The sequence below is a fragment of the Pseudochaenichthys georgianus genome, chromosome 10 (genome assembly GCF_902827115.2).
Source record: "Pseudochaenichthys georgianus chromosome 10, fPseGeo1.2, whole genome shotgun sequence".
NCBI lineage: Eukaryota > Metazoa > Chordata > Actinopteri > Perciformes > Channichthyidae > Pseudochaenichthys > Pseudochaenichthys georgianus.
This window is the reverse complement of record NC_047512.1, coordinates 19,053,051-19,080,375: the sequence shown is the minus strand read 5'-3', so window position 1 is coordinate 19,080,375 and position 27,325 is coordinate 19,053,051. Positions and strand designations below refer to the sequence as shown.

Genomic DNA, 27,325 nt, shown 5'->3' with positions numbered 1-27,325 from the left:
ATTTGACTGCTGCGCTCATCGTTGTGTAAGCATTTATGCGAGGCTGCCTCTGGGTGTATATTATAGTAAGGTGCGTCACATTAGCTTGAAACTGCTCAAATGTATCTTTCGGTTTTCTTTTTTTTAATGATTGGCTGCAAAGGTAAAGCACAACATATCCAATGCCATGTATATCGTATATAATATGGCTCAAACTATGTGTTCTCTACACAGCTAGTTGCTTAAGTTGATATTATAAACTTTTAATACAATCCTTTTCGATAGCACTGACTGATGGTAAAAGGTTGTTGATGAATGTTATAACTTGTACATTTCTTTCTTTCTTTTTTAAAGCAAAAGTTACTTTTTCTGTTACATGTCATCGGAGCCCATTTCGAAGCAGTGGGTGGTCCCCTGGTGCCGAGAACCACTCCCTTGCACCGGTCTCCTCCCCTGCATTCCCCTCCTTCTCCTCACCAGGAGCCCTACCCAGCTCACTCTGACCACTTTGCTCAGCACAGAAGAGCAGCCACACAGAAAAAAAAGTTCAACTCAGAGCAGAGGAGGGAGGAGAGACGGGAGAGAAAACGCCCTGGAAACTTTGGTTGAGAAATAGGAAAAGAGTGACTGAATCCTAACAGACTGCAGAGCTGTGACTGGAAGAAGTGCTTTACTTGTGAGAAGGGGATAGGACACGTTTTCAAGGATGCTCAAGTTGGTGTGAGGCTTCTTGGGCGCAAAGACTGCGCACAGGTAAATATGTACTTTTTCTTTAACTTTCTTTAAGTTTTTAAGAGTGTTTGTGAACTTTGTTGCTGACTATGCTCTGTTTCCAATGTAATCTTGAAGAAAATGACCTAAAATGACTTTATAAGTTTAAGAAACTAAGTTTCAAAATCCAACATTTCTGTTATTTCTCAATAGGGACTTGTAGTCAGTCTGTGTATCCGTGCTAAGGTCACAGTGACTTAGTTCTATGTTATTATGTGTGTTTATCTTTTGAGGTGTACTATCAATTTTCCTAAAGGGAGGTTCCCCTAAAGGAACGTTTTGTGAAGAGAAAACGTGTATTATTGCTTTTTTGTAAGGGTGCAAACTCTCAATGTGTTTTGTGAATATCATCATACGTTTTAAATACTGGTTTAAAACAGTGAAAGACAGGAGAAGTGGGTGTGTACCTTGGACCACCACATGAATGCAGAGGGCTAGTCTGGAGATGCGCACTTTCCTTTTCTTTTAACTGCACACAAAGATTGTTATCCAATGTGCATATGAGTACCGAACCCATGTTTTTGGTAGAATGTAGGGGATATCTTCATATGATTTTAGTAAAGAAAAACGAGTTACCAAAAGTCACTCTTCTGGTGTAGTCTTTGGAATATTGTGGAGCATGTCCTTTGAATACACATAATCTCTAGTGTTTGGGGTAGTACATTTTTTATTCAGCAATAGAATCGTTCACAAACTAAATGAAGCATTGTGTAAAAAGCAGCATAAAGTTAAAGAGTGGCGTTGTTTGCGCTTACGTTATCGTTCAGGTGTTTGCTTTATCTGTCCAACGCCCTTTACTGAGGCTGTGCTGTTTAAAATGTAGGTAATTCTTCAAGCTTGCAGCAACAAGCTTGGGTGTGGATTCCTCTCTTTCACCTCCCTCCACCCCCGCCTTTTCCCCCCTCCCTCCCTCCCTCCCTTCTTGCTTTGCTGTCTCTTCACAGAGGCACACCCTTTATAAGCAAAAAAAAAAGAGGAAAAAAACCGTGTACATCCTGCAGACGGTTGTCGGTGTTGGTCCCTTTAAACACATTCAAGGTCCTTCATAGTGTATCCAGGGGGCCCCAGCTAAGTTTAAAGTACTGACCATAACTTTTTCTGCCTATGCACTGTGTCGTCATGTGCTGTATTTTTTTTTATCAGTTTAATGGAACAATGAAAACATAGTCATATATGGGCATTTTCAATACTTTTGTGGAATGTGTCAGAAGGTTCTTTATATGATCAGTGTTTGGCGTACCTCTTTTCCAGCAAGTGTTATGTAAGAGAAAGTTGGAAACTGTAACTGCTGCTTTGTACTGAGGCATGTTTGTTTATTATGACTACCATATAACAAATGTTTGAACAGAGAGAGATTTATCTGTCTTTATTTTACCTTGGGTCTCTTAACCTGGGCACCCGGCCAGGGTGTGGAAGGGAGGAAGAAGGGGGGAGAGAGGAGAAGGAGAGAGGAAGAGGGGGAAGAGAGTGAGTAAGTGAAGGGGGATGGGCGGGGTGGTGTGCGAGGAGGGGAGTAATGGAATGTAGTGGTTTGGAAAGACAAGCTAATTGAAACCAGGTTTGAGGCAAAGAGGGGGAGTTTAGACTTCGCACTTGTGGCGAAAGAAAGACACGCATTTAATCTGCCCAAAAAGTTCTGCCTAACTTATAAACAACATCTTACACTTAAACTATAATCAGCACATACAGCCGGGCCTTTGTTTCGCATTATGTATTTCTTCAAGTTGGGAATAAGGTTTAGCAAAAAGCAAACAATATGTACTCCTTTGTTTAACCTTGCCTGAAAGTCATATTTCTTGGTGTGGAGTTGCCTGTCCTCCATTTTCCTCTCCTGCCACACCCAAAAAACATGTCAGTGTTAATAAGAGCTGTTTTATGCGCTGCCCTGAACAGCCTTTTCTACAATTCACACTTAACTTATGTCGAGCACCTACGGTTGTAAATATCCTTAATTTCTCAAAAAGCACCTGTCAAAGTGATTGATTGTGACAGCCTGCTTGAAGAGACAAATGGTGCCCCAGGGCCAGGGGTAAAGGTTTTTGTGTAATTTAAGCCCTAAATTATATTTTAGCATTTCAAAAAGTCCTGTTTTACTTGGTATACTTTAGGTGTAAAGTTGTGCTGCAAGAAAAAAAGGAATGGACTTTCACAAACATAACAAAATAGACATAAAGCGCTGAACTGTTTCCTGACTGCCTGCAGCTGAAATGCATGCCGGTTAAGAGGGCCTCATCTTGGCCTGGAGCGCATACTGTTTGTCTAAATACTTGCACTCTCTATGAATGCAGCGATACAAAGGCTACATTATGTTGTTACCTCGTGTACTGTAAGAATATAGGAATTCAAAAAACCTTGCTGTGAACATCTTGAAGATGCTTCATTGCTCAGGTATTATAGCCAACATTGGCTGTGCACAGTTCCAGTCAAGGGGATTGTGTTGCACTTGTCACTCATGTGACAAACAGCATATTTTCCATCGCGAAGAAAAGCACATACCTCATGACTGTTTCGTGTCTTAATTTGATAATGTAAATATATTTTTTACAGAAGTACTATACATTCTTGCACTTTTGAACGGCAGTACAAGCGAGAGGAGTTGTGTTCCTCAGGCGTGCCAGTGTGAAACGGAAAGAAACTGGTCTCTAGTACACTTCCTCTGCCACTTCCTCATTTGTTGAGTTGGTGTTTGAAAGTAGGGACGACAAGGAGAGGCAAAAAAGGGAGGTAGGTATTGTGATGAAGATACAAAAAGGGAGGGTGATTGGAAACAAACTGTAGCTTTTGTTCACCCTTGGTATTCAATTAGAAGCTTGGCTTTCGGATATCCTGCAGTTCCACTCGACTCCCTGAAGTCCCACCAAGGGGATTGGTTGAATAAAACAATAGCACATTTGCAACTGTTCTAGTGAGGGAGTTGCAAATAAACAGCTAACTGTGATTTGAGAAAGACTTTCTAGGCAATCCACCAAGCACTCCCTTCTCGTCCACCCGACGCAGGTCTGGAATGTTTCAGCATGTCCTCAGTTTACTCTGTGGAGCATCTATCATAAGTTTTGCTCACTTTGTTGTTGTGAAATAGTGATTTGAGAAGTATGAGTCATCCCACTACCTCTGTGAGTCACACCCATACACATGCATGCAATTCAGACTTTTTTGTTGTAGCTGTTTGGTTGGCTTCTGCAATCATGGGATTTAGAAAGGGTGTGAACCATTTTTCTGATAAGCTGATAACTTTCGTCACTGCTCTGGCAGACGTCTGCTTTTCAAGTCCATCCAAAAACATTCCATCTTACATGAAGGTTGCCTTGCTGCACGGTCGACCTGAGCTTCACTAATTGTCTAACTTACACCCCAGTCCTTACAAACACTGTTATATAGCCTTGCACAAGGAATGACACGCGGCGTCTGTTACAACAACTCCATTTAGAGGCAGACACCATTTGGGGCAACAAGGCATGGAATGTAAATGTATACAATTCCTACAGCTTTGTTTAAATGTTATGTATCTACTTATCAACTTTGCACTTCTCTGGTCAAGTTGAAATGTTACGAATTAATACATTTACTTATACTGTGCTTATGAATCAAGCTCCTCACAGGAAGTCTTATGTATATATATATACATTCTGCTGCTCGGTTGCCATGTAGCCCTCCTCTTAACCTTCTTGCCTCCTGCTCCATGAATGGGCTTGCTTTTGCTCTTGTTTAAACAGCAGCTGTGGAAGAAAATTGGGTAGAAGTTGGGCAGTTGTATGGCACGGAGTATGTAAGGTTGCTATGGATATCTACTAACCTGTTAAAACGTCACTCTCCTCTTTATCTCTCAGGTTTTACTAGATATTCACCTGTCCGGGATCACAAGTCATTTCAGAACTACAGCTAAATCCAAAATGTTTTGTTTCATTTTTGCGAAAAAAGGTACTGTTGTCTTCTTTTGTATAGCTCAAGATTAATGTCTCAGTGGGATGTAGAGGCTTGTTGTGGTTTATGATGCATTCAAGGTTTCCCAAAACTCCCCTGTAAATATATTAGATTATACCTCCTTGGATGTTTTAGGGCGTGATGGAAAACAAATATTCATCATTAATCTTTTTCTTACAGTCATACTGTACGGTATAAAATGCTTCTTTTACTTTTAAGATATAGTAGCCTCTCAACGCAATCCTCGGTTCGGTTCACATTTTGATCTCGTTAAAGCAAAAATAAGAGCATTTAAAGAGTTTTCTTCGGTTTTCCATTTTGTGCACAACTCCTGCCAAAGTCACGATGGTTTAATCAGCAGTAGGCCAAGTTGGCGTCACTGGGTATGCTTTGGTCTTATGCAGGACTTGTGGTTTGGTTTAGGGCTATGTGGACTATGAAGTAAAGAAAATATATATTTATTTTGACATGCATTCCTTTCACATGTGTCACACATGCATGTCCTGTCTGAAATTTTTAGGGAAGAGTGAAACTAAGATAGGGCCTACTTTGTCTCTGTTTGTGTTACTTCTGCATCAAACTAAATTGAAGAGAGAGGAACAGGGAGGCCATTCTGTTTTGAAAGCACAACTGATTAGGTCACTGCTCTTCTCTCTCCATCCCTCTCTGCACTGAGGCCGTTTCAGTTGTTTGTAATTGTATCACTCACCAACACAGCTGTGCCTGATTCACTTACATTTGAGCTTTAATCATTGTCACACAACTCCGGATTTCTGTTCAACAAATTGATTGGATTTGGCAATCAGCCTGATGCATAGACTACAGCCACTTTGATCAGTTCTGTGAGTGACCTACTTAAACACAAACTATGACCGTCAAACAGTACAGGAATGTGCGCTCAAGGCAGAGTAGAAGCAACAAGGCCGTGGAGTGAAGCCTAAATGGACAATAGTGAGGACTGTTGTTGCATCTACCTTATGCACCAGTTAAAGCCAACACAAATGATGACAATGATAATTGTGATGGTGACATAGATGATGAAAGTGGGAACCGCACAGCCAAACCAGTGTTGCTTCTCAGCACTATTTAAAATGTATTTTTAGGGTGCCTTTAAATATGCATATTTGACTGGATGTGGTGTTCTTGTTTATTTGAGCTTAACCTGGAGTTTGGGGGGTAAATTCAGGGGGGTGAGCACTCAGGCACGGAGCAGGGTGGGCAGCATAGATTGAGGCTAGAGTCAGAGAGAAAGAGGACATTTCTTTGGAGTTAGTCACTGAGGGGAGAAGTTAGGCTCCCTTCCAGCTGGCCTGACGGCCCTATCAAGGAATGTGTGTGACTGGAGGCCTGGGTGGGGCTGTGCACATGCTCCCTCTGCAAGCAAAGCATAGAGGCAAAGCGACGTGATCCACCTCATGGACTGCTGATTGGTATTTCTGCCCTTCACCACGTTATGTATTTGCTTTCTCCACTGTTGGGGACCACCCCTTTCCTGACTCCTGACATGATAGTTGCCTGTTTGACTGCAAGTGTATTTGTGTGTGGCCTTACCAAGGTATTGAGAGCAGAAGTTGGGGAAACCTAATGTCTGGAAGTTATTGCAAATCTCATTTATCAGCAAATCTCACAAAAATAGTCAAAAGCATCTCATTTACAGTCAGAGATGTTTATACATGTCATGTTCTTATGTTGTATGTCAGGGACTATGGATGTAAATGAGCTCAAAGCTAAAATCCAGCATGTTTACACTTGAAGCATTATTTGTCTTAAGTGTTCATTAATGCATTGTCCCTATTCAAATAAACAATTAAATGAAAATTAAATGAGAGATCTCACATACCCTTTATCTAATTTTGTTTTGGGCACCACTTATCCATGTGGATTCTATCTCACATTACCTTCAGACTGATACTTGACAAAAATCTACTGTGTAATTAAGTCAGCGTTTTACCTGAAAGACTGAGCCTTGGCCGTCCGATTAATATGTCTCTGTAATAGGAGCATGGGTTGGAGAGTGTACACAGCTGCTGTGGCGCATGTCTCCCTATACAAACATAAAGACATGTACTAGCAGGCATTTATCTACCATATATTTCGGTAAAGGACTTGTTAAAAAAATCAACAACAAAGCAGTCTTAGGCTTAACGTTAAATCATTTACAAGCTTTGCACCAATCTCAATATCTTTGTTTAATGAGCATGTCTACTTGCTTTCTCTCTATTGAGTTTAGCGTTAGGCATAGACATTTGTTTCAGGGTCTCACAACCACCGTTATTTTGCATAGTTTTCACAAAGTAATCAGCAATTAAACGTATTGAACATGTGGGGCTAGGAGGGATGATGATGGGCTTGGAGAGCCTGTGTCAAAATATCTTTGTTCTTGTGAGGGACATGTTCCCACTGGTCAATGCCTGTCTGTACACACATCAAGTCTGGTTCTGTTTTCATGCAGACTGACAAAGAGAAGGCTTTGTTTTACAATATGCAGGTGGGTTGAAGCAATAATCCTTGTCAGTCTGGTAAGATGTTGGGCTTGTCACAGCGAGTACAATTAAGATTGACTTGGTATGCAAGATGACACTTGAAATCTAAACCATGTGTGCAGTTGCAACATTTTCACTTAATTCGCTGATATGATTGTTGTAATTCTACATTGGTAATAGTGGGGAAATTCACAAGCATCTTACATTTCCTTTTTACATTGCTATTGGACTGGATTTGCATCTTCTTAACTTTCAATATGAAATGTTATGAGACTGAACTGTATCCGTGATAGAGAATGTGTTAGTATCTTCTCATTTGCAGAGGTGAGGGCCACACCAAAACAGGGAGCTGGATTTATTTACTTAAAGGGAGTCTTTCACATAATTGCTTTCCAGGGTCGATACTGCTACTACTGTTGGTTAATTATTGAAGCATCTGAAGGCTCTGAATGGTTATGAGAAGGTCCATTGAGCACGTAAACTAAAATGTCGAGAGTCAAATCCCTAATGTAACCACAGTACATGGGGTTTTGTCATAGACCGTATAAAATAGGTTGCTTCACACCTCTAATAGCAACAATGACTTGTGAGGAATATGTTTCGTTATCTGTCAAACTTGCGTGTGAAATGTTATGTGTTGTTGCGTAAGATAGCTGCATGATGGAATCAGAGTCGACTTGTTTTGCATGATAACAGTAAAAGTTCTTGTTCTTTTCATTTAAATCCTGTTTTATCATATTATTTAAATTCCAATCCTGTTTTTGTTTTTCTGTCTACAGAAGCCAAGAGAACAAGAACCACAGCATCTGACTGTAGGCCTTGGCCTTGCTTGAGCAATCCAAGGTGAGAGGAGAATTACATTACTTATCGCCCTTCACTCTAATCCAAGCCTATCTAGTCAGTGTCACGGTGCAACTAAGAACAGCGTTGTATTATGAGGCGAGACACCAAAACCTCAGTTGGAATGTTTTTTGCAAAGCCTCCTTTGAACCTGGAAGGTCATATCACTACCATTCAGCTGTGAAAGGCCTGCCTTATGGAAACCTGACACTTGCCTTCTTCTGCTCCCTATGTCTCCTCTTTCCCGCCCTCCTTCCTCCCCCCCACCACCTGTTCTGCTTCAATTCCTTTCCCCTTCTTATGACACAAACTCTGCCATGCTCAAACAGTTTTAACTGTTTGTATTTGGCAGGTCTGGATGATGTATTCCTTAAGAGGGGAATGATAGCAGTAGACGCTATACCAAACCTAAACCAATAGGCCAGTGACAGGCTGTGACCGAGGCATACCCAGGACAGCTCTGTGGGCGCACTCTAATAGAAAGTATTGCCTGTCCCCCCTTGCTCAACCCACATTCCAGGCTTTAATACAATTTGATGGATAAACAAGTTCATCTGTTTCTGTTGGTTCCCTTTAATGCTTCTTGGCAAAATGATCATTTTGTTCGATCCTCAAATATGCTTTTGGTGAAATCAATAATCAAATCAAAAGACATATGACATCAGGTATCTCAGGCATTTCAGTCAAATGAAAGGCTAAGAATAGAGGACTGGTTCATGCTCATGTTGCCTGATTGCTCTGAGTGACAGACTGCCTGCCTGTCTTATGATCCCAAGAACAGAGGCTTACTTATTTAGCATCTGTTTACATAATTCAAAATTCACATCTAATCCTATGATCTTTGTCAAGTTAATTGTTCCTCTCTGCTCTATTTCCAAAATAGCTTATACTATGTTTGGGTAATTTCTAAGCTTTTAATAATAATAATAATAATTCCTTACATTTATTATAGCGCTTTTCCAGATGCTCAAAGCGCTTTACAAATACACATTACACATATCATACATGCAATGGTCATGTACTGTGGACAATACCCACAGGAGCAAGTTCAGGCGAAGTGTCTTGCTCAAGGACACAACGGCTTTACAGACGCAGCAGCGGCGGGTTTCACCCCTTGATCTGATGATCATTGCACAGCGCACTGCGCCACACCGTCCATCTTCACGCCTCAAAGTCATCGAGGCGCTTTTACAAGTACACATTGGTATCATACATGTACTGTGGACAATACCCACAGGAGCAAATCCGGGTGAAGTGTCTTGCCCAAGGACACAACGGCCTGACGCAGTGGCGGCAGGAGCGGGTTTTCGAACTGGAGTTCCCCAGCACCCCCCTTGATCTGATGATCAGATGCACAGACCACTGCGCCACCCGTCTTCATAGGAATTACTCTTGAGACTGATAAAGAATGAAGACAGAAAGTGAGGTCTTAATATTGAGATGCCCTCTGCACAGCTGTTGAAAGTTGCTGTTACGACATCAGTGATAACCCTGCGTTGTCATTCTCCGTTGGCTGTTTTCTCCCACTTCTTACTTTAAACTTGTGTGCTAACATTCCACAGAGCAGTTTCACAACCATTCCTTTCCCTATCTTACTTACTATCTTGCTCACTTTCATTTTTTCTACCATTTCCTCTCTATCTCCCTCCCTCCCTCTCTCCTTCCTTCCCTCCTATGTTGCTGTGAGCCCCAGCCCCTCCCTGCAGATAGCCGCCAGAAATATGTCAAAGCTGTGAGAACAAGGACAGCTCAAATTGTTAATTCTCGATCATACAAGCCTCAGAGCGATTGTAAAATAAGAGAGCTGTATCCTGAAGTTTTCCCTGTTGAATCAGAAAATAGTTTTCTCCCCCTTGGTATTAGGGATTTTTTGTAAACACATTAATGTTGCCTTTCACTTCCCTTTCTGAAATTTTATTTTTCAAAAACACTTAATCCTTCCACTTATATTATTTTCCCCCTCTCAAACTGAAGCTGAATAGTTTTGTGTTAATTCAAGACCTCAGAAATAAAGTAAATCAAGAGAATGTGAACATTTTGTTCAGATGTCTGTTTTTAGTTAATGGATGAATAGAGGTAGTATACAATGTGCAGCGTTGGTTCAAACCAGTCCAAATAATCTTAGGCTGAGATACAGGCCTGGTTAAGAAACTATAACTGGCAGGTCCAGTTGTGGAATTTGATCTGCATGAGTTAATTGGGTAAAGCTGGGTCTTTGGCACGGCAAACCTTGTTTGTCCCTTCCTTGCTCACACATTTCAGCTATGTTGGATTCATAACATGGTACGGATACTGTAAGTCTTGAGGTCTTGAAAGTTTCATGTTTCTGGCTTCAGTCAGGACACAGAGACAATGAGAGAGAAAGAGGAGGAAGAAGATCATGTTGTGGATGCCTGTGAGTGGTTGGCGTCATGCTTGGCATAAACACCATCCCAGCTCCGGTGTTATCACTATCAGTGGACTTGGCTCTCATTATTCAGTCTTGACAGTGAGCAAAAGGCTATTTTAGAGAGCAGGGTTATTACTTCATAGCATTACATGGATTTTCCAGTATTTAAAAAGGACCACTCTTTTTTTGAAGTCCTTTGTTCCCAACATCATGTTGTCTTACAAAACTGTATTGTAACTTCAGTGAATGGGTTAGGGATTTGTGTCCTATACCATTTTAATCAGGTTGTTTACTGTGATGCAAATAGCATGGACAACTTTTCTACATTTGTGTTAAAAGTAATAATTTTTCAGATTGACATTTGAAATCTTCTCAGATATTGTTTTCCTGAAGACAGAAAGTCTTTGTTCAGACCTTACATTAGTGTTTCAGATCCAGCAGTTTAGTCATCTTTCTTAGACTTTATTTGTCTTATTTTGTAAGTGTATGTATGTTACGTCCCCACTAAGGTCTAGGGGACCTGGAGACAATAACGTACAACCAATAATTATGAGAGAGTCAGAGTAAAGGTTGACAAAAGGTTTATTCCTTGTAACCTATCAGATAATACAATTAAACAGAAACTCTGTTTGTGAGGAGGAGGAGGAGTCAAAGGATTGTGCCAAACAAAAGAAACAAGCATAACAAAACCAGGCCTATCTCTACAACTATCCTTTGAAACCAAACTCAAACAAAAACCCTCACTAACTAACTACAAAGAATTTGACAAAACAATATACAGGGGTGGCAACAATCCGCTTACCTAGTGTGTCTAAACAATAGTTAGCTCGGTGGTGAGAAATGTACAGGGTACCCCAGACTTACCTAACTCCTCCACCTCTCAACACACACATTAACAAAGTTCAGATTATTTAAATAGCTTTAGTTGCTAAACACAGCCGTGTTCCTTCCTCAGCAACAGGCCCAGAATGAGAGAGAGAAGACTTCCTGGGTGCCTCCTTTATGGTCGGCCCTGGTTGCTGATAGGCCAGCTGAGGGTGAGAGGATCCAATCAGCCATCAGACTCAGGTGCACAGCCAGATACCGATCAGCTGCTGATTAGCTGTGCAGAAGACAGGGAGAAGAGAGAAACACAGGAGGGAAGGAAAACCACACATGTACAGCCTGCCTGGCACGTAACAATGTAAATAAAAAGTGTTTACAAATATGGCTGATTACAGACAAATATACAGTTCTTTCTGAATGGCTACGCATTTTGATTTGGTAAATTGCAACAGTCAGCAACAGGATGATTTATTCAATTGAAATGACAGTTGAATCACATTCCTGTCAGTGTCTTATGGTGCAATATATTTCAGTGTTTAAGTACTGTCAAATATTGACTGGTTGGTGTTGGTATGATGAACTAGAACATTTGATCAATGCTGAAGCAGAGGAAGAAAAGAACGACCTTGGTTTTTAAACGAACATTTTAGGAAAAATAACATATGATCTGTGGGATCAATGTAAACCACTTTGCACAATAGTATTTACCAAATGAATGCAAATAAAAACATGCCAACCATTGCAAGCTAGGTAGAAACACATGGCTTAGACAGCTTTGTTTAATTGAAGGTGTGGGTTTGAGAAGAGTTTGGTAATAATAAAACAATGGGTTGTCTGTTCCAAGAGCAGGGTGGGTAGAACTGGTCAACATTTTTGAAAAGGCCAGTCTGAGAATCATATAAACAAACCTTAATATCTTGAAATTCTTGCATATGTGTTTACTATAGCCCACATCATACTATCAGTAATAGTAAACCTGAGCATGTCTGTAAATCTGCTTGAATTATTACATTATTGTTTCCTTACTAAATAGAATTATGCATCATGGCCAGAAATACACTATCTACTGAACTTAATTACAAACCAAGCATTATATGTTCAATTATTTTTGCATTGCTGATTACCTTAAAAATGATCAATGTTGGGAAGTTGTGGTAGTCATTGAGATACATATATGGTCAACCTAGATTAAAACTGAAACATAGCTGTCATTACTAAGCAGAGTAAGAAGATTGATGTCAGTTGATGTCAGAAAGAATGTGTTGATGAGATAGCAAGTACAAACATGCTGCTGTATGAGTTACTGTGTATTTATGAGCCTTAATTTATGTTTTCATAAAGCAAGGCAGCTTAATTATTGTTATTGTTCTCTCTATTGACATTAGAGCTTGGGGTTGGGTGCAGTATTGGGCTGCTTTTCTTAGGGCAGGGTGTGGTGGTCTGACTCAAACCAAATTGCCAAATCACAAAGCACCCAGTAGGAAAGGGCATGATGGTTTCTAAAGGGTCTGACATAGTTTTACCACCATCTAGTGTTCACCATAGGGTCATACAAGACAAAACAACTCACATTAATCTTAAATATAGGATTTAGCTTGATTATGATCTGGAATAAAATACTGACAAAAAGTCATGCAATGCTTGTAATTACTTTATAATTAATGATTATTATTGTCTTTTTCTGTCTATGCAGGAAAACAAAGATTTTGTTTTCAACACACCGGGGCTATAGAGGAAAGACAAATCAAGGTATTTTATGAAGTTAAAGTCACAATAAATCCTTTGTATTTCTATAGCTTATCCTGTATACTTTTCTTGCCAATTACAATGTTTGTTTTGTCTCAGATCTCTTATTTTATGGTTATGTCAACAGATGGCTGAAGAGGAGGAGACCAGAGAGGTGCTCTTTCAAGATTGGGAGGGGCCAGACAAATCTGGCTTTACAATTGAACAGACAGGTGGAGATATCTTTGTTGGGGAGGTTAAAGGAGAGTCACCTGCAGCACGTTCTGGAAAAGTATATGAAGGTAGCACATTCTCCTTTTTTGTGTGAATTGGTGTGAATTAAGATTGTTCTCACCTACAAGTTGTTTGTGTTCTTAACAGACATTTTTCTGCCGTCTCTACAAAATTCATAGGTGACCAGATTGTCGGCGCCACAGTATACTTTGATAACATGAGCTCAGAAGAAACAGCTGAACTACTAAAGACATTGAACCGTCACAAAGTTGGACTGAAGCTGCAAAACAAAGGAGACAAATCCCCTTGCTACTCTCCCTTGAGCACACCATGTCGTTCACCAATCGGCACCCTGACATGGGAAGGAAAGACCCGGTTTGGAGGTTCCAGTCCAGACATCATCCTTGTAAATTATACTTTTTTAAAATCATTTTATTTTAATTACACAGATTTGTTTATTGGGAAGCTAATGAACAAAATACATTTTATGTTAACATTTCTATATTATATAACATCCTGTCTTTTATATCAACAGGGTGGGGAGGATGAAGACTACAAAAGAATATACACAAAAAAGATTAAACCCAGGCTGAAGTCTGAAGACCTTGCAGAAGGCGTGGATGTTCGCACAGAGCGGCATAGCAGCACAAGCAGCGATGGAAGCACAATTACTACCGTCACCCGCCGCATCACGACCTACACTGTGGATATGCCGGGTGGCATAAGTGAGCAACTTGAACTTTCAAGCCCAGAGTTCAAGGGGCTAAGGCAAGAATCTGGTGATGGCTCTTCTCATACCATAATCTCACATGGCAGCCCTGCAGGTAAAGTGGGAGCAGAGGGGAACGTTTTTGACTCAAGCAATGTCTCTTACACTGGGCCACAAGTTGGCTCCATAGAGACACGCTGGGGTACTGGGGGAGTTCAGACCACAAGAACTTCAGGAGAGGTAGAAGGTCTCAGATTTAAAGGGCCTAACTTTGGAGGATCAGGGAGCCAGGGGGGCTGTGAGATTTCAAGTCGGAGTGGAGAGCAAGTTGATGGAAGCATGCAGGTGTTAGGAACAAGCATGACAGTAAGAGACAGCGCAAACACCGATAAGCATGTTGCAATAGGAGGGTTCGGGGGTGGAGATGAGAATGGAGGGTTAACTAATCTGTCTTCACCAGGAAAGAGCATGAAGATTTCGACTTCATCCAAAACACAGGAGGGAAGTGTTGACACCAGTTTAGGTGAGAAGAAAAAGTTAAAGGTATCTGAAATCAGTTACCCGCAGGCAAAGGGATCAGGCCGTTTGGACAATTTGAATGTCCGACTTGAAGGAGGTTCCATATGTGTTGATAATGAATTGAGCGATGGCAGGATAGGAGGATCGGCAATACAAAAAGGCAATGTCACCTCTGGATTTTCATCAGGGCCAGGAAAGATTTCAATGGCAGGGGTGGGTGTCGATCATACAGGTTCAAAGTTGAAAGGTGAGCTTGATGTTGAACTGCCAAGCACAAAGGTTCAAATTCCATCCCTATCTGGGCCAAATAAAGATGTAAACCTAAGGGGTTCCAAAGTAGAGGGGAATATTGATGTTACAGTGACTGAGGGAGGAATAAAGACAGACAACATAGACATTAAAAGTCCCACTTTTAATATTAAGGAGAAAGAAGGAGATTCAAAAATGCCTCAGATAAAGATATCATCATTTGGGGTCAAGGGAACAAAAGTTGATGGTGGGAAGTCTGATGTAAAAGTGGAAGGAGCGAAAATCAAGATACAATCATTTGGCTTCACAGGTCAGAAGGTGGAAGCTTCAGATGTTGATGTAAAACTTGCCAAACCTGAAATTGATGTCAGGGTACCCGAGGTTGATATCAACGCATCCAAAGTTAATGTTAAAAGCCCATATGTAGACATTAATGCTTCCAAAGTGGATATTGACTACGAGGGACCTCGAGGTGGATTTAACCAGTCAAAATGTACAATGCCATCCATTGGCATGAAAAGTCAGGAATTGGAAGCTCCCAAAATAAAAGGGAATGTGGACGTGTCAGGGCCAAAGATATTTGGGTTGAAAGGTCCAACACTGGAAGGTCCAGACGTTGATGTTGACCTTCCTAAAGCTGGCATTGTTGTGAAAGCACATGGAGTTGACATTAAAGGTCCACAGGTTGATATTGCAGGGCCAAAGGGTAGATTTGAATTGCCAAAAACCAAAATGACATCATTTGGCCTCAAAGGTCCAAAAGTGGAGGGTCCAGATGTTGATGTTAACCTTCCTAAAGGTAACATTGATTTGAAAGCACCTGGAGTGGACATTAAAGGTCCACAGGTTGAAATGCCTAAATTCAAAATACCATCCTTTGGCGTAAAAACTCCAAATGTTGAAGGATCAGAGGGTGATGTCACCCTCTCAAAAGTTGACATTGAAATGAAGGCCCCTGACATGGACGTGAAAGGACCAGATTTTGACGACAAAAGTACAAGTGGTAAAATCAGAGGACCAGCATTCAAACTGCCCAGCATTTCTGGACCAAAAATTCCAGATATGGATTTACACCTCAAAGGTCCCAAAGTCAAGGGGGATGTCGATGTGTCATCTTCAAAAGTTGAAGGAGACATTTTTGATATTAACCTGAAAGGCCCTAAAATCAAAGGGGATGTGAACGTGTCAGTGCCAAAGATATCAGCTGACATAAAAAGACCTGAAGTTAAAATCAAAGGTCCAGGAGTTGACATTGAAGGGCCAAAGGGTAGATTTGAAATGCCAAAACCCAAAATGCCATCATTTGGGTTAAAAGGTACAAAAGTGGAGGGTCCAGACGTTGATGTTAACTTTCCTAAAGCTGACTTTCATGTGAAAGCACCTGAAGTTGACATTGAAGGTCCAAAAGTTCATATTGAAGGAGTAGATGTTGATGTTGATGGCCAAAAAGGAACGTTCAAAATGCCAAAAATCCAAATGCCATCATTTGGCTTGAAAGGTCCAAAAGTGGAGGGTACAGACATTGATATTAAACTTCCCAAAGCTGAAATTGATGTTAAAGGACCCGAAGTTGACCTCAAAGGACTAGATGTCAATGTTGAAGGTCCTGATGCAAAATTAAAAGGAACCAATATCAAACTGCCCAGCATTTCTGGACCGAAGATTCCCATGCCAGATGTGGATTTCAACTTGAAAAGCCCCAAAGTCAAAGGCGATGTGGACATGTCAATGCCAAAGATAAAAGGAGACATAAAAACAACCAACGTTGAAATCAAAGGTCCAGGAGTTGACATTGAAGGTCCAAAGGGTAGATTTGAAATGCCAAAACCCAAAATGCCATCATTTGGGTTAAAAGGTACAAAAGTGGAGGGTCCAGACATTGATGTTAACTTTCCTAAAGCTGACTTTCATATGAAAGCACCTGAAGTTGATATTGGAGGTCCAAAAGTTCATATTGAAGGAGTAGATGTTGATGGCCAAAAAGGAACATTCAAAATGCCGAAAATCCAAATGCCATCATTTGGCTTGAAAGGTCCAAACGTGGAGGGTACAGACATTGATATTAAACTTCCCAAAGCTGAAATTGATGTTAAAGGACCCGAAGTTGACCTCAAAGGACTAGATGTCAATGTTGAAGGTCCTGATGCAAAATTAAAAGGAACCAATATCAAACTGCCCAGCATTTCTGGACCGAAGATTCCCATGCCAGATGTGGATTTCAACTTGAAAAGCCCCAAACTCAAAGGCGATGTGGACATGTCAATGCCAAAGATAAAAGGAGACATAAAAACAACCAACGTTGAAATCAAAGGTCCAGGAGTTGACATTGAAGGTCCAAAGGGTAGATTTGAAATGCCAAAACCCAAAATGCCATCATTTGGGTTAAAAGGTACAAAAGTGGAGGGTCCAGACATTGATGTTAACTTTCCTAAAGCTGACTTTCATATGAAAGCACCTGAAGTTGATATTGGAGGTCCAAAAGTTCATATTGAAGGAGTAGATGTTGATGGCCAAAAAGGAACATTCAAAATGCCGAAAATCCAAATGCCATCATTTGGCTTGAAAGGTCCAAAAGTGGAGGGTCCAGACATTGATATTAAACTTCCCAAAGCTGAAATTGATGTTAAAGGACCCGAAGTTGAACTCAAAGGACTAGATGTCAATGTTGAAGGTCCTGATGCAAAATTAAAAGGAACCAATATCAAACTGCCCAGCATTTCTGGACCGAAAATTCCCATGCCAGATGTGGATTTCAACTTGAAAAGCCCCAAACTCAAAGGCGATGTGGACATGTCAATGCCAAAGATAAAAGGAGACATAAAAACAACCAACGTCGAAATCAAAGGTCCAGGAGTTGACATTGAAGGTCCAAAGGGTAGATTTGAAATGCCAAAACCCAAAATGCCATCATTTGGGTTAAAAGGTACAAAAGTGGAGGGTCCAGACATTGACGTTAACTTTCCTAAAGCTGACTTTCATGTGAAAGCACCTGAAGTTGATATTGGAGGTCCAAACGTTCATATTGAAGGAGTAGATGTTGATGGCCAAAAAGGAACATTCAAAATGCCGAAAATCAAAATGCCATCATTTGGCTTGAAAGGTCCAAAAGTGGAGGGTCCAGACATTGATATTAAACTTCCCAAAGCTGAAATTGATGTTAAAGGACCCGAAGTTGACCTCAAAGGACTAGATGTCAATGTTGAAGGTCCTGATGCAAAATTAAAAGGATCCAAAATCAATCTGCCCAGCATTCCTAGACCGAAAATTCCCATGCCAGATGTGGATTTCAACCTGAAAAGTCCCAAACTCAAAGGCGATGTGGACATGTCAATGCCAAAGATAAAAGGAGACTTACAAACACCTGAAGTTGACATTACAGGTCCAGCGGTTGACATTGAAGGGACAAAGAGTAGCTTTAAAATGCCTCACATCAAAATGCCATCATGGAACATCAAAGGTTCCAAGTGTGAAGGTCCAGAAATTGATATAAACCTTCCTGAAGCGAACATTGATGTTAAAACACCTGATGTTGACATTACAGGTCCAGCGGTTGATGTTGAAGGGCCAAAAGGTGGCTTTGAAATGCCGAAAATCAAAATGCCATCATTTGGCTTGAAAGGACCAAAAGTGGAGGGTCCAGACATTGATATTAACCTTCCCAAAGCTGAAATTGATGTTAATGCCCCTCACTTGGATATTAAAGGACCAGATGTCGACATTGAAAGTCCAAGTGGTAAAATCAAAGGTCACAAATTCAAAATGCCAACCATTTCAGGACCAAATCTCTCGAAGTCAGATGTTGATTTTAACCTGAAAGGCCCCAAACTCAAAGGCGACGTGGACATGTCAATGCCAAAGATAAAAGGAGACATAAAAACACCTGAAGTTGACATCAAATGTCCAGATGTTGACATTGAAGGGACAAAGAGTGGCTTTAAAATGCCTAACATCCACATGCCATCATGGAACATCAAAGGTCCAAAGTGTGAAGTTCCAGAAGTTGATATAAACCTTCCTGAAGCAAACATTGATGTTAAAACACCGGATGTTGACATTAAAGGGCCCAACATAAAGGGAGATCTGGATTTCTCCGTTCCAAAGATTAAGGGTAACATAAAAGCTCCCAAGATGGATATTGAAGGACCAGAAGTTGACTTTGATGGCGACAAAGGAAGATTCAAAATGCCAACATTTAAAATGCCATCCTTTGGTTTGAAAGGTCCACATGTTGAAGGACCCGACATTGATGTCAGCATCCCAAAAGCTGATATTGATGTTAATGCCCCTCACTTGGATATTAAAGGACCAGATGTCGACATTGAAAGTCCAAGTGGTAAAATCAAAGGTCACAAGTTCAAAATGCCAACCATTTCAGGACCAAATCTCTCCATGCCAGATGTTGACATTACAGGTCCAGCGGTTGATGTTGAAGGGCCAAAAGGTGGCTTTGAAATGCCGAAAATTAAAATGCCATCATTTGGCTTGACAGGTCCAAAAGTGGAGGTTCCAGATATTAATATTAACCTTCCCAAAGCTGAAATTGATGTTAAAGGACCTGAAGTTGAGCTCAAAGGGCTAGATGTCAATGTTGAAGGTCCTGATGCAAAATTAAAAGGATCCAAAATCAATCTGCCCAGCATTTCTAGACCAAAAATGTCCATGCCAGATGTGGATTTCAACCTGAAAGGGCCCAAACTCAAAGGCGATATGGACATGTCAATGCCAAAGATAAAAGGAGACTTACAAACACCTGAAGTTGACATCAAATGTCCAGATGTTGACATTGAAGGGACAAAGAGTAGCTTTAAAATGCCTCACATCAAAATGCCATCATGGAACATCAAAGGTTCCAAGTGTGAAGGTACAGAAGTTGATATAAACCTTCCTGAAGCGAATATTGATGTTAAAACACCTGATGTTGACATTACAGGTCCAGCGGTTGAGTTTGAAGGGCCAAAAGGTGGCTTTGAAATGCCGAACATCAAAATGCCATCATTTGGCTTGAAAGGACCAAAAGTGGAGGGTCCAGACATTAATATTAACCTTCCCAAAGCTGAAATGGATGTTAATGCCCCTCACTTGAATATTAAAGGACCAGATGTCGACATTGAAATTCCAAGTGGTGAAATCAAAGGTCACAAATTAAAAATGCCGACCATTTCAGGACCAAATCTCTCGATGCCAGATGTTGATTTTAACCTGAAAGGCCCCAAACTCAAAGGCGATATGGACATGTCAATGCCAAAGATAAAAGGAGACATAAAAACACCTGAAGTTGACATCAAATGTCCAGATGTTGACATTGAAGGGACAAAGAGTGGCTTTAAAATGCCTAACATCAAAATGCCATCATGGAACATCAAAGGTCCAAAGTTTGAAGGTCCGGAAGTTGGTATAAACCTTCCTGAAGCGAACATTGATGTTAAAACACCGGATGTTGACATTAAAGGGCCCAACATAAAGGGAGATCTGGATTTCTCCATTCCAAAGATTAAGGGTAACATACAATCTCCCAAGATGGATATTGAAGGACCAGAAGTTGACTTTGATGGCGACAAAGGAAGATTCAGATTGCCTACATTTAAAATGCCAGCATTTGGAGGAAAAGGTCCACATGGTGAAGGACCAGACATTGATATCAACATCCCAAAAGCTGATATTGATGTTAATGCCCCTCACTTGGATATTAAAGGACCAGATGTCGACATTGAAAGTCCAAGTGGTAAAACAAAGCTGATATTGATGTTAAAGTGCCTGACTTGGATATCAAAGGACCAGGTTTTGACATTGAAAGTCCTAGTGGTAAAGTCAAAGGTCATACCTTCAAAATGCCAACCATTTCAGTGCCAAACATCTCCATGCCAAATGTTGATTTTAACCTGAAAGGCCCCAAACTCAAAGGCGATGTGGACATGTCAATGCCAAAGATAAAAGGAGACTTACAAACAACTGAAGTTGACATTACAGGTCCAGCGGTTGACATTGAAGGGACAAAGAGTGGCTTTAAAATGCCTAACATCCACATGCCATCATGGAACATCAAAGGTCCAAAGTTTGAAGGTCCAGAAGTTGATATAAACCTTCCTGAAGCGAACATTGATGTTAAAACACCGGATGTTGACATTAAAGGGCCCAATATAAAGGGAGATCTGGATTTCTCCATTCCAAAGATTAAGGGTAACATAAAATCTCCCAAGATGGATATTGAAGGACCAGAAGTTGACTTTGATGGCGACAAAGGAAGATTCAAAATCCCTACATTTAAAATGCCATCCTTTGGGTTGAAAGGTCCACATGTTGAAGGACCAGACATTGATGTCAGCATCCCAACAACTGATATTGATGTTAATGCCCCTCACTTGGATATTAAAGGACCAGATGTCGACATTGAAAGTCCAAGTGGCAAGATCAAAGGTCACAAATTCAAAATGCCAACCATTTCAGGACCAAATCTTTCCATGCCTGATGTTGATTTTAACCTGAAAGGCCCCAAACTCAAAGGCGATATGGACATGTCAATGCCAAAGATAAAAGGAGACATAAAAACACCTGAAGTTGACATCAAATGTCCAGATGTTGACATTGAAGGGACAAAGAGTGGCTTTAAAATGCCTCACATTAAAATGCCATCATGGAACATCAAAGGTCCAAAGTTTGAAGGTCCAGAAGTTGATATAAACCTTCCTGAAGCGAACATTGATGTTAAAACACCGGATGTTGACATTAAAGGGCCCAACATAAAGGGAGATCTGGATTTCTCGGTTCCAAAGATTAAGGGTAACATAAAATCTCCCAAGATTGATATTGCAGGACCAGATGTTGAAATTGATGGCCACAAAGGAAGATTTAAAATGCCTAAATTTAAAATGCCAACCTTTGGAGGGAAAGGACCACATGTTGAAGGACCAGAAGTTGATGTTGATCTTAATGCCCCTAACTTGGATATCAAAGGACCAGGTTTTGACATTGAAAGTCCAAGTGGTAAAACCAAAGGTCACACATTCAAAGTTCCAAGCTTTTCAGGGCCAAAGATCTCCATGCCAGATGTGGATTTTAACCTGAAAGGCCCCAAAATCAAAGGTGATGTAGACATGTCAGTGCCAAAGATATCCGGAGGAATAAAAACACCGCAGCTTGACATCACATGTCCAGAGGTTGATATTGAAGGTCCAAAGGGTCAATTTGAAATGCCTAAATTCAAAATGCCATCATGGAACACCCAAGGTCCCAAACTTGACCCTCCTGAAGTTGATATAAAGGGAGATTTGGATGTATCAGGTCGTAAGATTGAGGGTAACATAAGAGCCCCCAAGATGGATATTGAAGGACCAGATGTTGACTTTGATGGTGTCAAAGGTGGATTTAAAATACCTACATTTAAAATGCCATCCTTTGGGTTTAAAGGTCCAAATATTGAAGGACCAGATGTTGATGTCAGCATCCCAAAAGCTGATATTAATATAAATGCCCCTGATTTGGAAATAAAAGGACCAGATTTTGACATTCAAAGTCCAAGTGGTAAAGTCAAAGGTCACACATTCACAATGCCAAGCATTTCAGGGCCGAACATCTCCATGCCTGATTTTGATTTTAATATGAAAGGCTCCAAACTCAAAGGTGATCTGGACATGTCAATGCCAAAGATAAAAGGAGATATAAAAACACCAGAAGTTGACATCAACGCTCCAGCGGTTGATATTGAAGGGTCAAAGAGTGGCTTTGAAATGCCGAAAATCAAAATGCCATCGTTTGGCTTGAAAGGTCCAAAAGTGGAGAGTCCAGACATTAATATTAACCTTCCCAAAGCTGATATTGATGTTAAATCGCCTGGCTTGGACATCAAAGGACCAGGTTTTGACATTGAAAGTCCAAGTGGTAAAATCAAAGGTCATACCTTCAAAATGCCAACCATTTCAATGCCAAACATCTCCATGCCAAATGTTGATTTTAACTTGAAAGGCCCCAAACTCAAAGGCGATGTGGACATGTCAATGCCAAAGATAAAAGGAGACATAAAAACACCTGAAGGTGACATCAAATGTCCAGATGTTGACATTGAAGGGACAAAGAGTGGCTTTAAAATGCCTAACATCCACATGCCATCATGGAACATCAAAGGTCCAAAGTTTGAAGGTCCAGAAGTTGATATAAACCTTCCTGAAGCGAACATTGATGTTAAAACACCGGATGTTGACATTAAAGGGCCCAACATAAAGGGAGATCTGGATTTCTCCGTTCCAAAGATTAAGGGTAACATAAAAGCTCCCAAGATGGATATTGAAGGACCAGAAGTTGACTTTGATGGCGTCAAAGGTGGATTTAAAATACCTACATTTAAAATGCCATCCTTTGGGTTGAAAGGTCCAAATATTGAAGGGCCAGAAGTTGATGTCAGCATCCCAAAAGCTGATATTAATGTAAATGCCCCTGATTTGGAAATAAAAGGACCAGATTTTGACATTCAAAGTCCAAGTGGTAAAGTCAAAGGTCACACATTCACAATGCCAAGCATTTCAGGGCCGAACATCTCCATGCCTGATGTTGATTTTAATATGAAAGGCTCCAAACTCAAAGGTGATCTGGACATGTCAATGCCAAGGATAAAAGGAGACATAAAAACACCTGAAGTTGACATCAAATGTCCAGATGTTGACATTGAAGGGACAAAGAGTGGCTTTAAAATGCCTAACATCAAAATGCCATCATGGAACATCAAAGGTCCAAAGTTTGAAGGTCCAGAAGTTGATATAAACCTTCCTGAAGCGAACATTGATATCAAAACACCTGAAGTTGACATTAAAGGGCCCAACATAAAGGGAGATCTGGATTTCTCCATTCCAACGATTAAGGGTAACATAAAATCTCCCAAGATGGATGTTGAAGGACCAGAAGTTGACTTTGATGGTGACAAAGGAAGATTCAAAATGCCTACCTTTAAAATGCCATCCTTTGGGTTGAAAGGTCCACATGTTGAAGGACCAGACATTGATGTCAGCGTCCCAAAAGCTGATATTGATGTTAATGCCCCTCACTTGGAGATTAAAGGACCAGATGTCAACATTGAAAGTCCAAGTGGTAAAATCAAAGGTCACACATTCAAAATGCCAACAATTTCAGGACCAAATCTCTCCATGCCAGATGTTGATTTTAACCTGAAAGGCCCCAAACTCAAAGGCGATGTTGACATGTCAATGCCAAAGATAAAAGGAGACATAAAAACACCTGCAGTTGAAATAAAAGCTCCAGCGGTTGATATTGAAGGGCTGAAAGGTGGAATTAAAATGCCAAAAATCCAAATTCCATCATTTGGCTTCGAAGGTCCAAAAGTTGAGGTTCCAGATGTTGATATAAACCTTCCCAGAGCAGACATTGATGTGAAAGCACCTACAGTTGATATCAATCTGAGAGGTCCCACAATCAAAGGTGATGTGGGAGTGTCAGTGCCAAAGATAGAGAGAGACATAGAAAAACCTGCTGTTGACATCAAAGGTCCACAGGTCGATTTTAAAGTTCCTAAGGGGGGATTTACAATGCCTACAATGAACATGCCATCACTTAACATTAAAGATCCAAAGGTTGAGGGTTCAGCCTTCAACATAAACATTCCCAAAGGAAACATTGATGTGAAAGCACCTGATGTTGATTTCAAAGTGAAAGGTCAAAAAGTCAAAGGAAAAATAGATGCATCCTTGCCCAAATTGGATTCAGATATCAAAGGTCCAACCATCACTATGGAAAGTGTGTCTATTGATTCTGAAAAGACAGGTATAACATTTCCCAAGTTCAAAGGTCCTAAGTTTGGAATGAAATCCCCAGAAGTGGAGGGGAAAACACTCATGTACAGTGTGGAAGCAAAAGGTTCCAAAACAGAACTAAGTCTGCCAGGTAGTGACACAGGTTCTCTTGATGCCCCTGACATTAATATCAACTTTAAGGGGAAGAAGGGGAAATTCAAACTTCCAAAAGTGAAAGGAAAGGCAAAGAAACCCGAAGGTGATATAGAAACGCCTGCAGTAGACCTGGACGTAGACACACCCAATATTCAAGTCAAGGGAACAAAGGTAAAGAAGCCGCGTTTTGGTAAGCTTCATTTTCCTGATGTGGAATTAGATATGAAATCTCCAAAATTGAAAGGTGATGGATCTTTACCAGAGGGCATTGACAGTCCAAATATTCATTTGGGAGGGACAGATATGACATTTAAGACTCCTAATATTAAAATGCCAAATGTGAATGTAGCTTCTGATGTCGATACAAATTTGAACAGAGAGGCAACTATGTCTGTAGGTTTTAAAGGCCCAAACAGAAATGTGAGCTCTGGTGCAGAGCTTGATGCAAGTGCTTCAGGCCGTAGTGGAAGTGGTGGCCTTCATTACCCAGGAGGTACTGTAACATTTCATAAAATCAAGGTACCACAATTTGGCATTATTCAGCCTCAGGAGGAAGTCCAGGGAGGTGAAGGAAGTTGGCAAGTTAGTTCACCAAATATTGAGGTTCCCAGTCCAGAACTTAGGCAAAGAGAAGGCAAAATAAGGGTAAAGATGCCAACATTCTTTGGCAAATCTAAAGCAAAGGGTAGTAGTGCGGGTGACCTTCAAGGACCAGAGGTAGGGTTGAGTACAAGTGGAAAAGGCGGTAAGGTACATACTGGGGGACTGACGGCTGGAAAATTAGAATTTGAGGGTGATCCTGGGCTCAGTGTGTCTAAAGCTAAAGGAAAGTCAGCCTCACTAGATCTATTTAAGAAATCAAGGCATCGATCTTCTTCTCTGAGTGATGAGGGGGGGCCTGCAGTGAGTTCTCCTTCAGCTCACTTAGAAGCTGAGGGTGGCGACATTTCATTAGACCTAGGAGAAAGCAAGGTTAAAGGAAAGAAAGGCAAGTTGAAGTTTGGCACTTTTGGAGGTTTTGGTGCAAAGTCAAAGGGCTCATATGAAGTGTCACTTGGTGGGGAGGGTGAAGCAGGTGCAGGTGTTTCTTTACCCTCTAAGACATCGAGATTGTCTTCATCCTCCAGCAGTGACAGTGGTTCGAGAGGTGGTTTCAGGTTCCCAAGACTTGAACTCTCTGTTTCACCAAAAAAATGATGAACAAAAATTAATAATGAGATAAATTAAACCCTCTCATGTACATCCAAATAGACTCACCTAACATGGAGATTTTTTGAAAAGATTTTAAGAATCTAAGGGGACGTACACAGTCATCTCAATTATGGTTAACTATGAGTAGTTACTTTTTTCAATGAATAGACAAGAGTGCATGAGATTGTTTAAAATCCCTTATCACTGTAAATAAGATTAAATTGTATTGTGATAATAACTTTTGTTTTTGTTTGTACATAGTCCAGATTTATTGAACATATGCCATATCATCCCATTCTCACAGGTAGTTTTAGTATTACAGGGTGGTCTTTTGTCCTATTGCATTATATTAAATTAATGGTATTAATGAATGGGTGTGGAATATTTGTATCCACAGAACATATAGTTACGATTGTTTTTTTGAAGGAAAATGTTGTTTATACACAGACACAAATGCAAACAGTTATCAGTTTTTTTGTGTATTAAATGATTTAATTTTCAAGCTTTTGTTATTATATAATCAGTGCAAAGGCTATTTAGGAAACATCTAACTGGCACTTTCTAACACAATCCAAAGAATAATGGTGTTGTATATTCCTTAATTACAGAGACAAATCCTGTTTGAACTACCAACTCTCTGAAATGCTGTCAGTACTTTACTGTTAATTTTGAAATAAACTTTATTAACCCTCAGAATCTGTACCATTTACAAAAAGTATGCAACGTATTAAACATATTTGCTTCCTATTCATGTGTCATTTTCATTCTGACCTGTTTTATTATCCTCTGTATTTTTTTTCTGTCACTCTCTCTTTGTACACAAACCTAATGATTATGTAATAATATGTCACAAATAAAATCACTTTTTGATTGCGAACAGAATCAGTGTTGATTGAGAGTTGCTTAGTTTTTTATCAGATTTGAGATTTTACATTGTTCTTGTTATCAATATTTGCCATTGCTTTAATCATGTGATAGGATACATGCAATATATGATTTAGTTTTGATTTCTGTAAGGCTGCACTGTATTTATCTTATCCACATTTGTAACATATGCCTACCTTGTGGATGGTGAGCAAAACATTCAAAACCTCCAATGGAACAATTCAGTTGGTTCTCTCCACAACCCATACTGTTACGATTTACCACCGGAGTACGTTAGGTCTTTTCAACAGCGATTGCCAGAAGAAGTACTCAGATATTTTATTTAAGCAAAAGTAGCAATTGCACATTTTAAAAACACTCTTTAACAAGTTACAGTTCTGCATCAAAACATATTTATGAAAGTAAAAGTACTTGTTATGCATAACGGCCCATTTCAGAATCATATAAACCACAAGATTATGATTATTGTTGCATACATGGGTCTATCACTGCTGGTAAAGGTGGAACTCAATTTCTTTACTTTATATACTGCTGCCAGATGAACTCCCATATCGATAATAGTATTACAAACTTGAAAAATATCCCTTTAAGCCTTAAAGGGATATTTTTCAAGTTCTTATTTGGAGCTATTTTCTAAAATCCTATGGAGAAATCTCATTGCTTTTTTTTGGAGGGAACCCATGCGCAGCTTACTTCCGGGTTTTAGGACGTGTCT

General features: G+C 40.2%; 1 protein-coding gene across 1 annotated transcript; it reads left to right on the top strand.

The window, feature by feature from the left end:
- Positions 1-491: 491 nt before the first annotated feature.
- On the top strand, positions 492-26,607 carry ahnak (AHNAK nucleoprotein). The gene is given in 7 exon segments (XM_071204629.1): positions 492-732; positions 7,934-7,997; positions 12,902-12,957; positions 13,082-13,235; positions 13,347-13,573; positions 13,703-20,369; positions 20,372-26,607. Coding segments are annotated over 4 exon segments (12,408 nt in total). The 5' UTR covers positions 492-732; positions 7,934-7,997; positions 12,902-12,957; the 3' UTR covers positions 25,732-26,607.
- Positions 26,608-27,325: the final 718 nt, after the last annotated feature.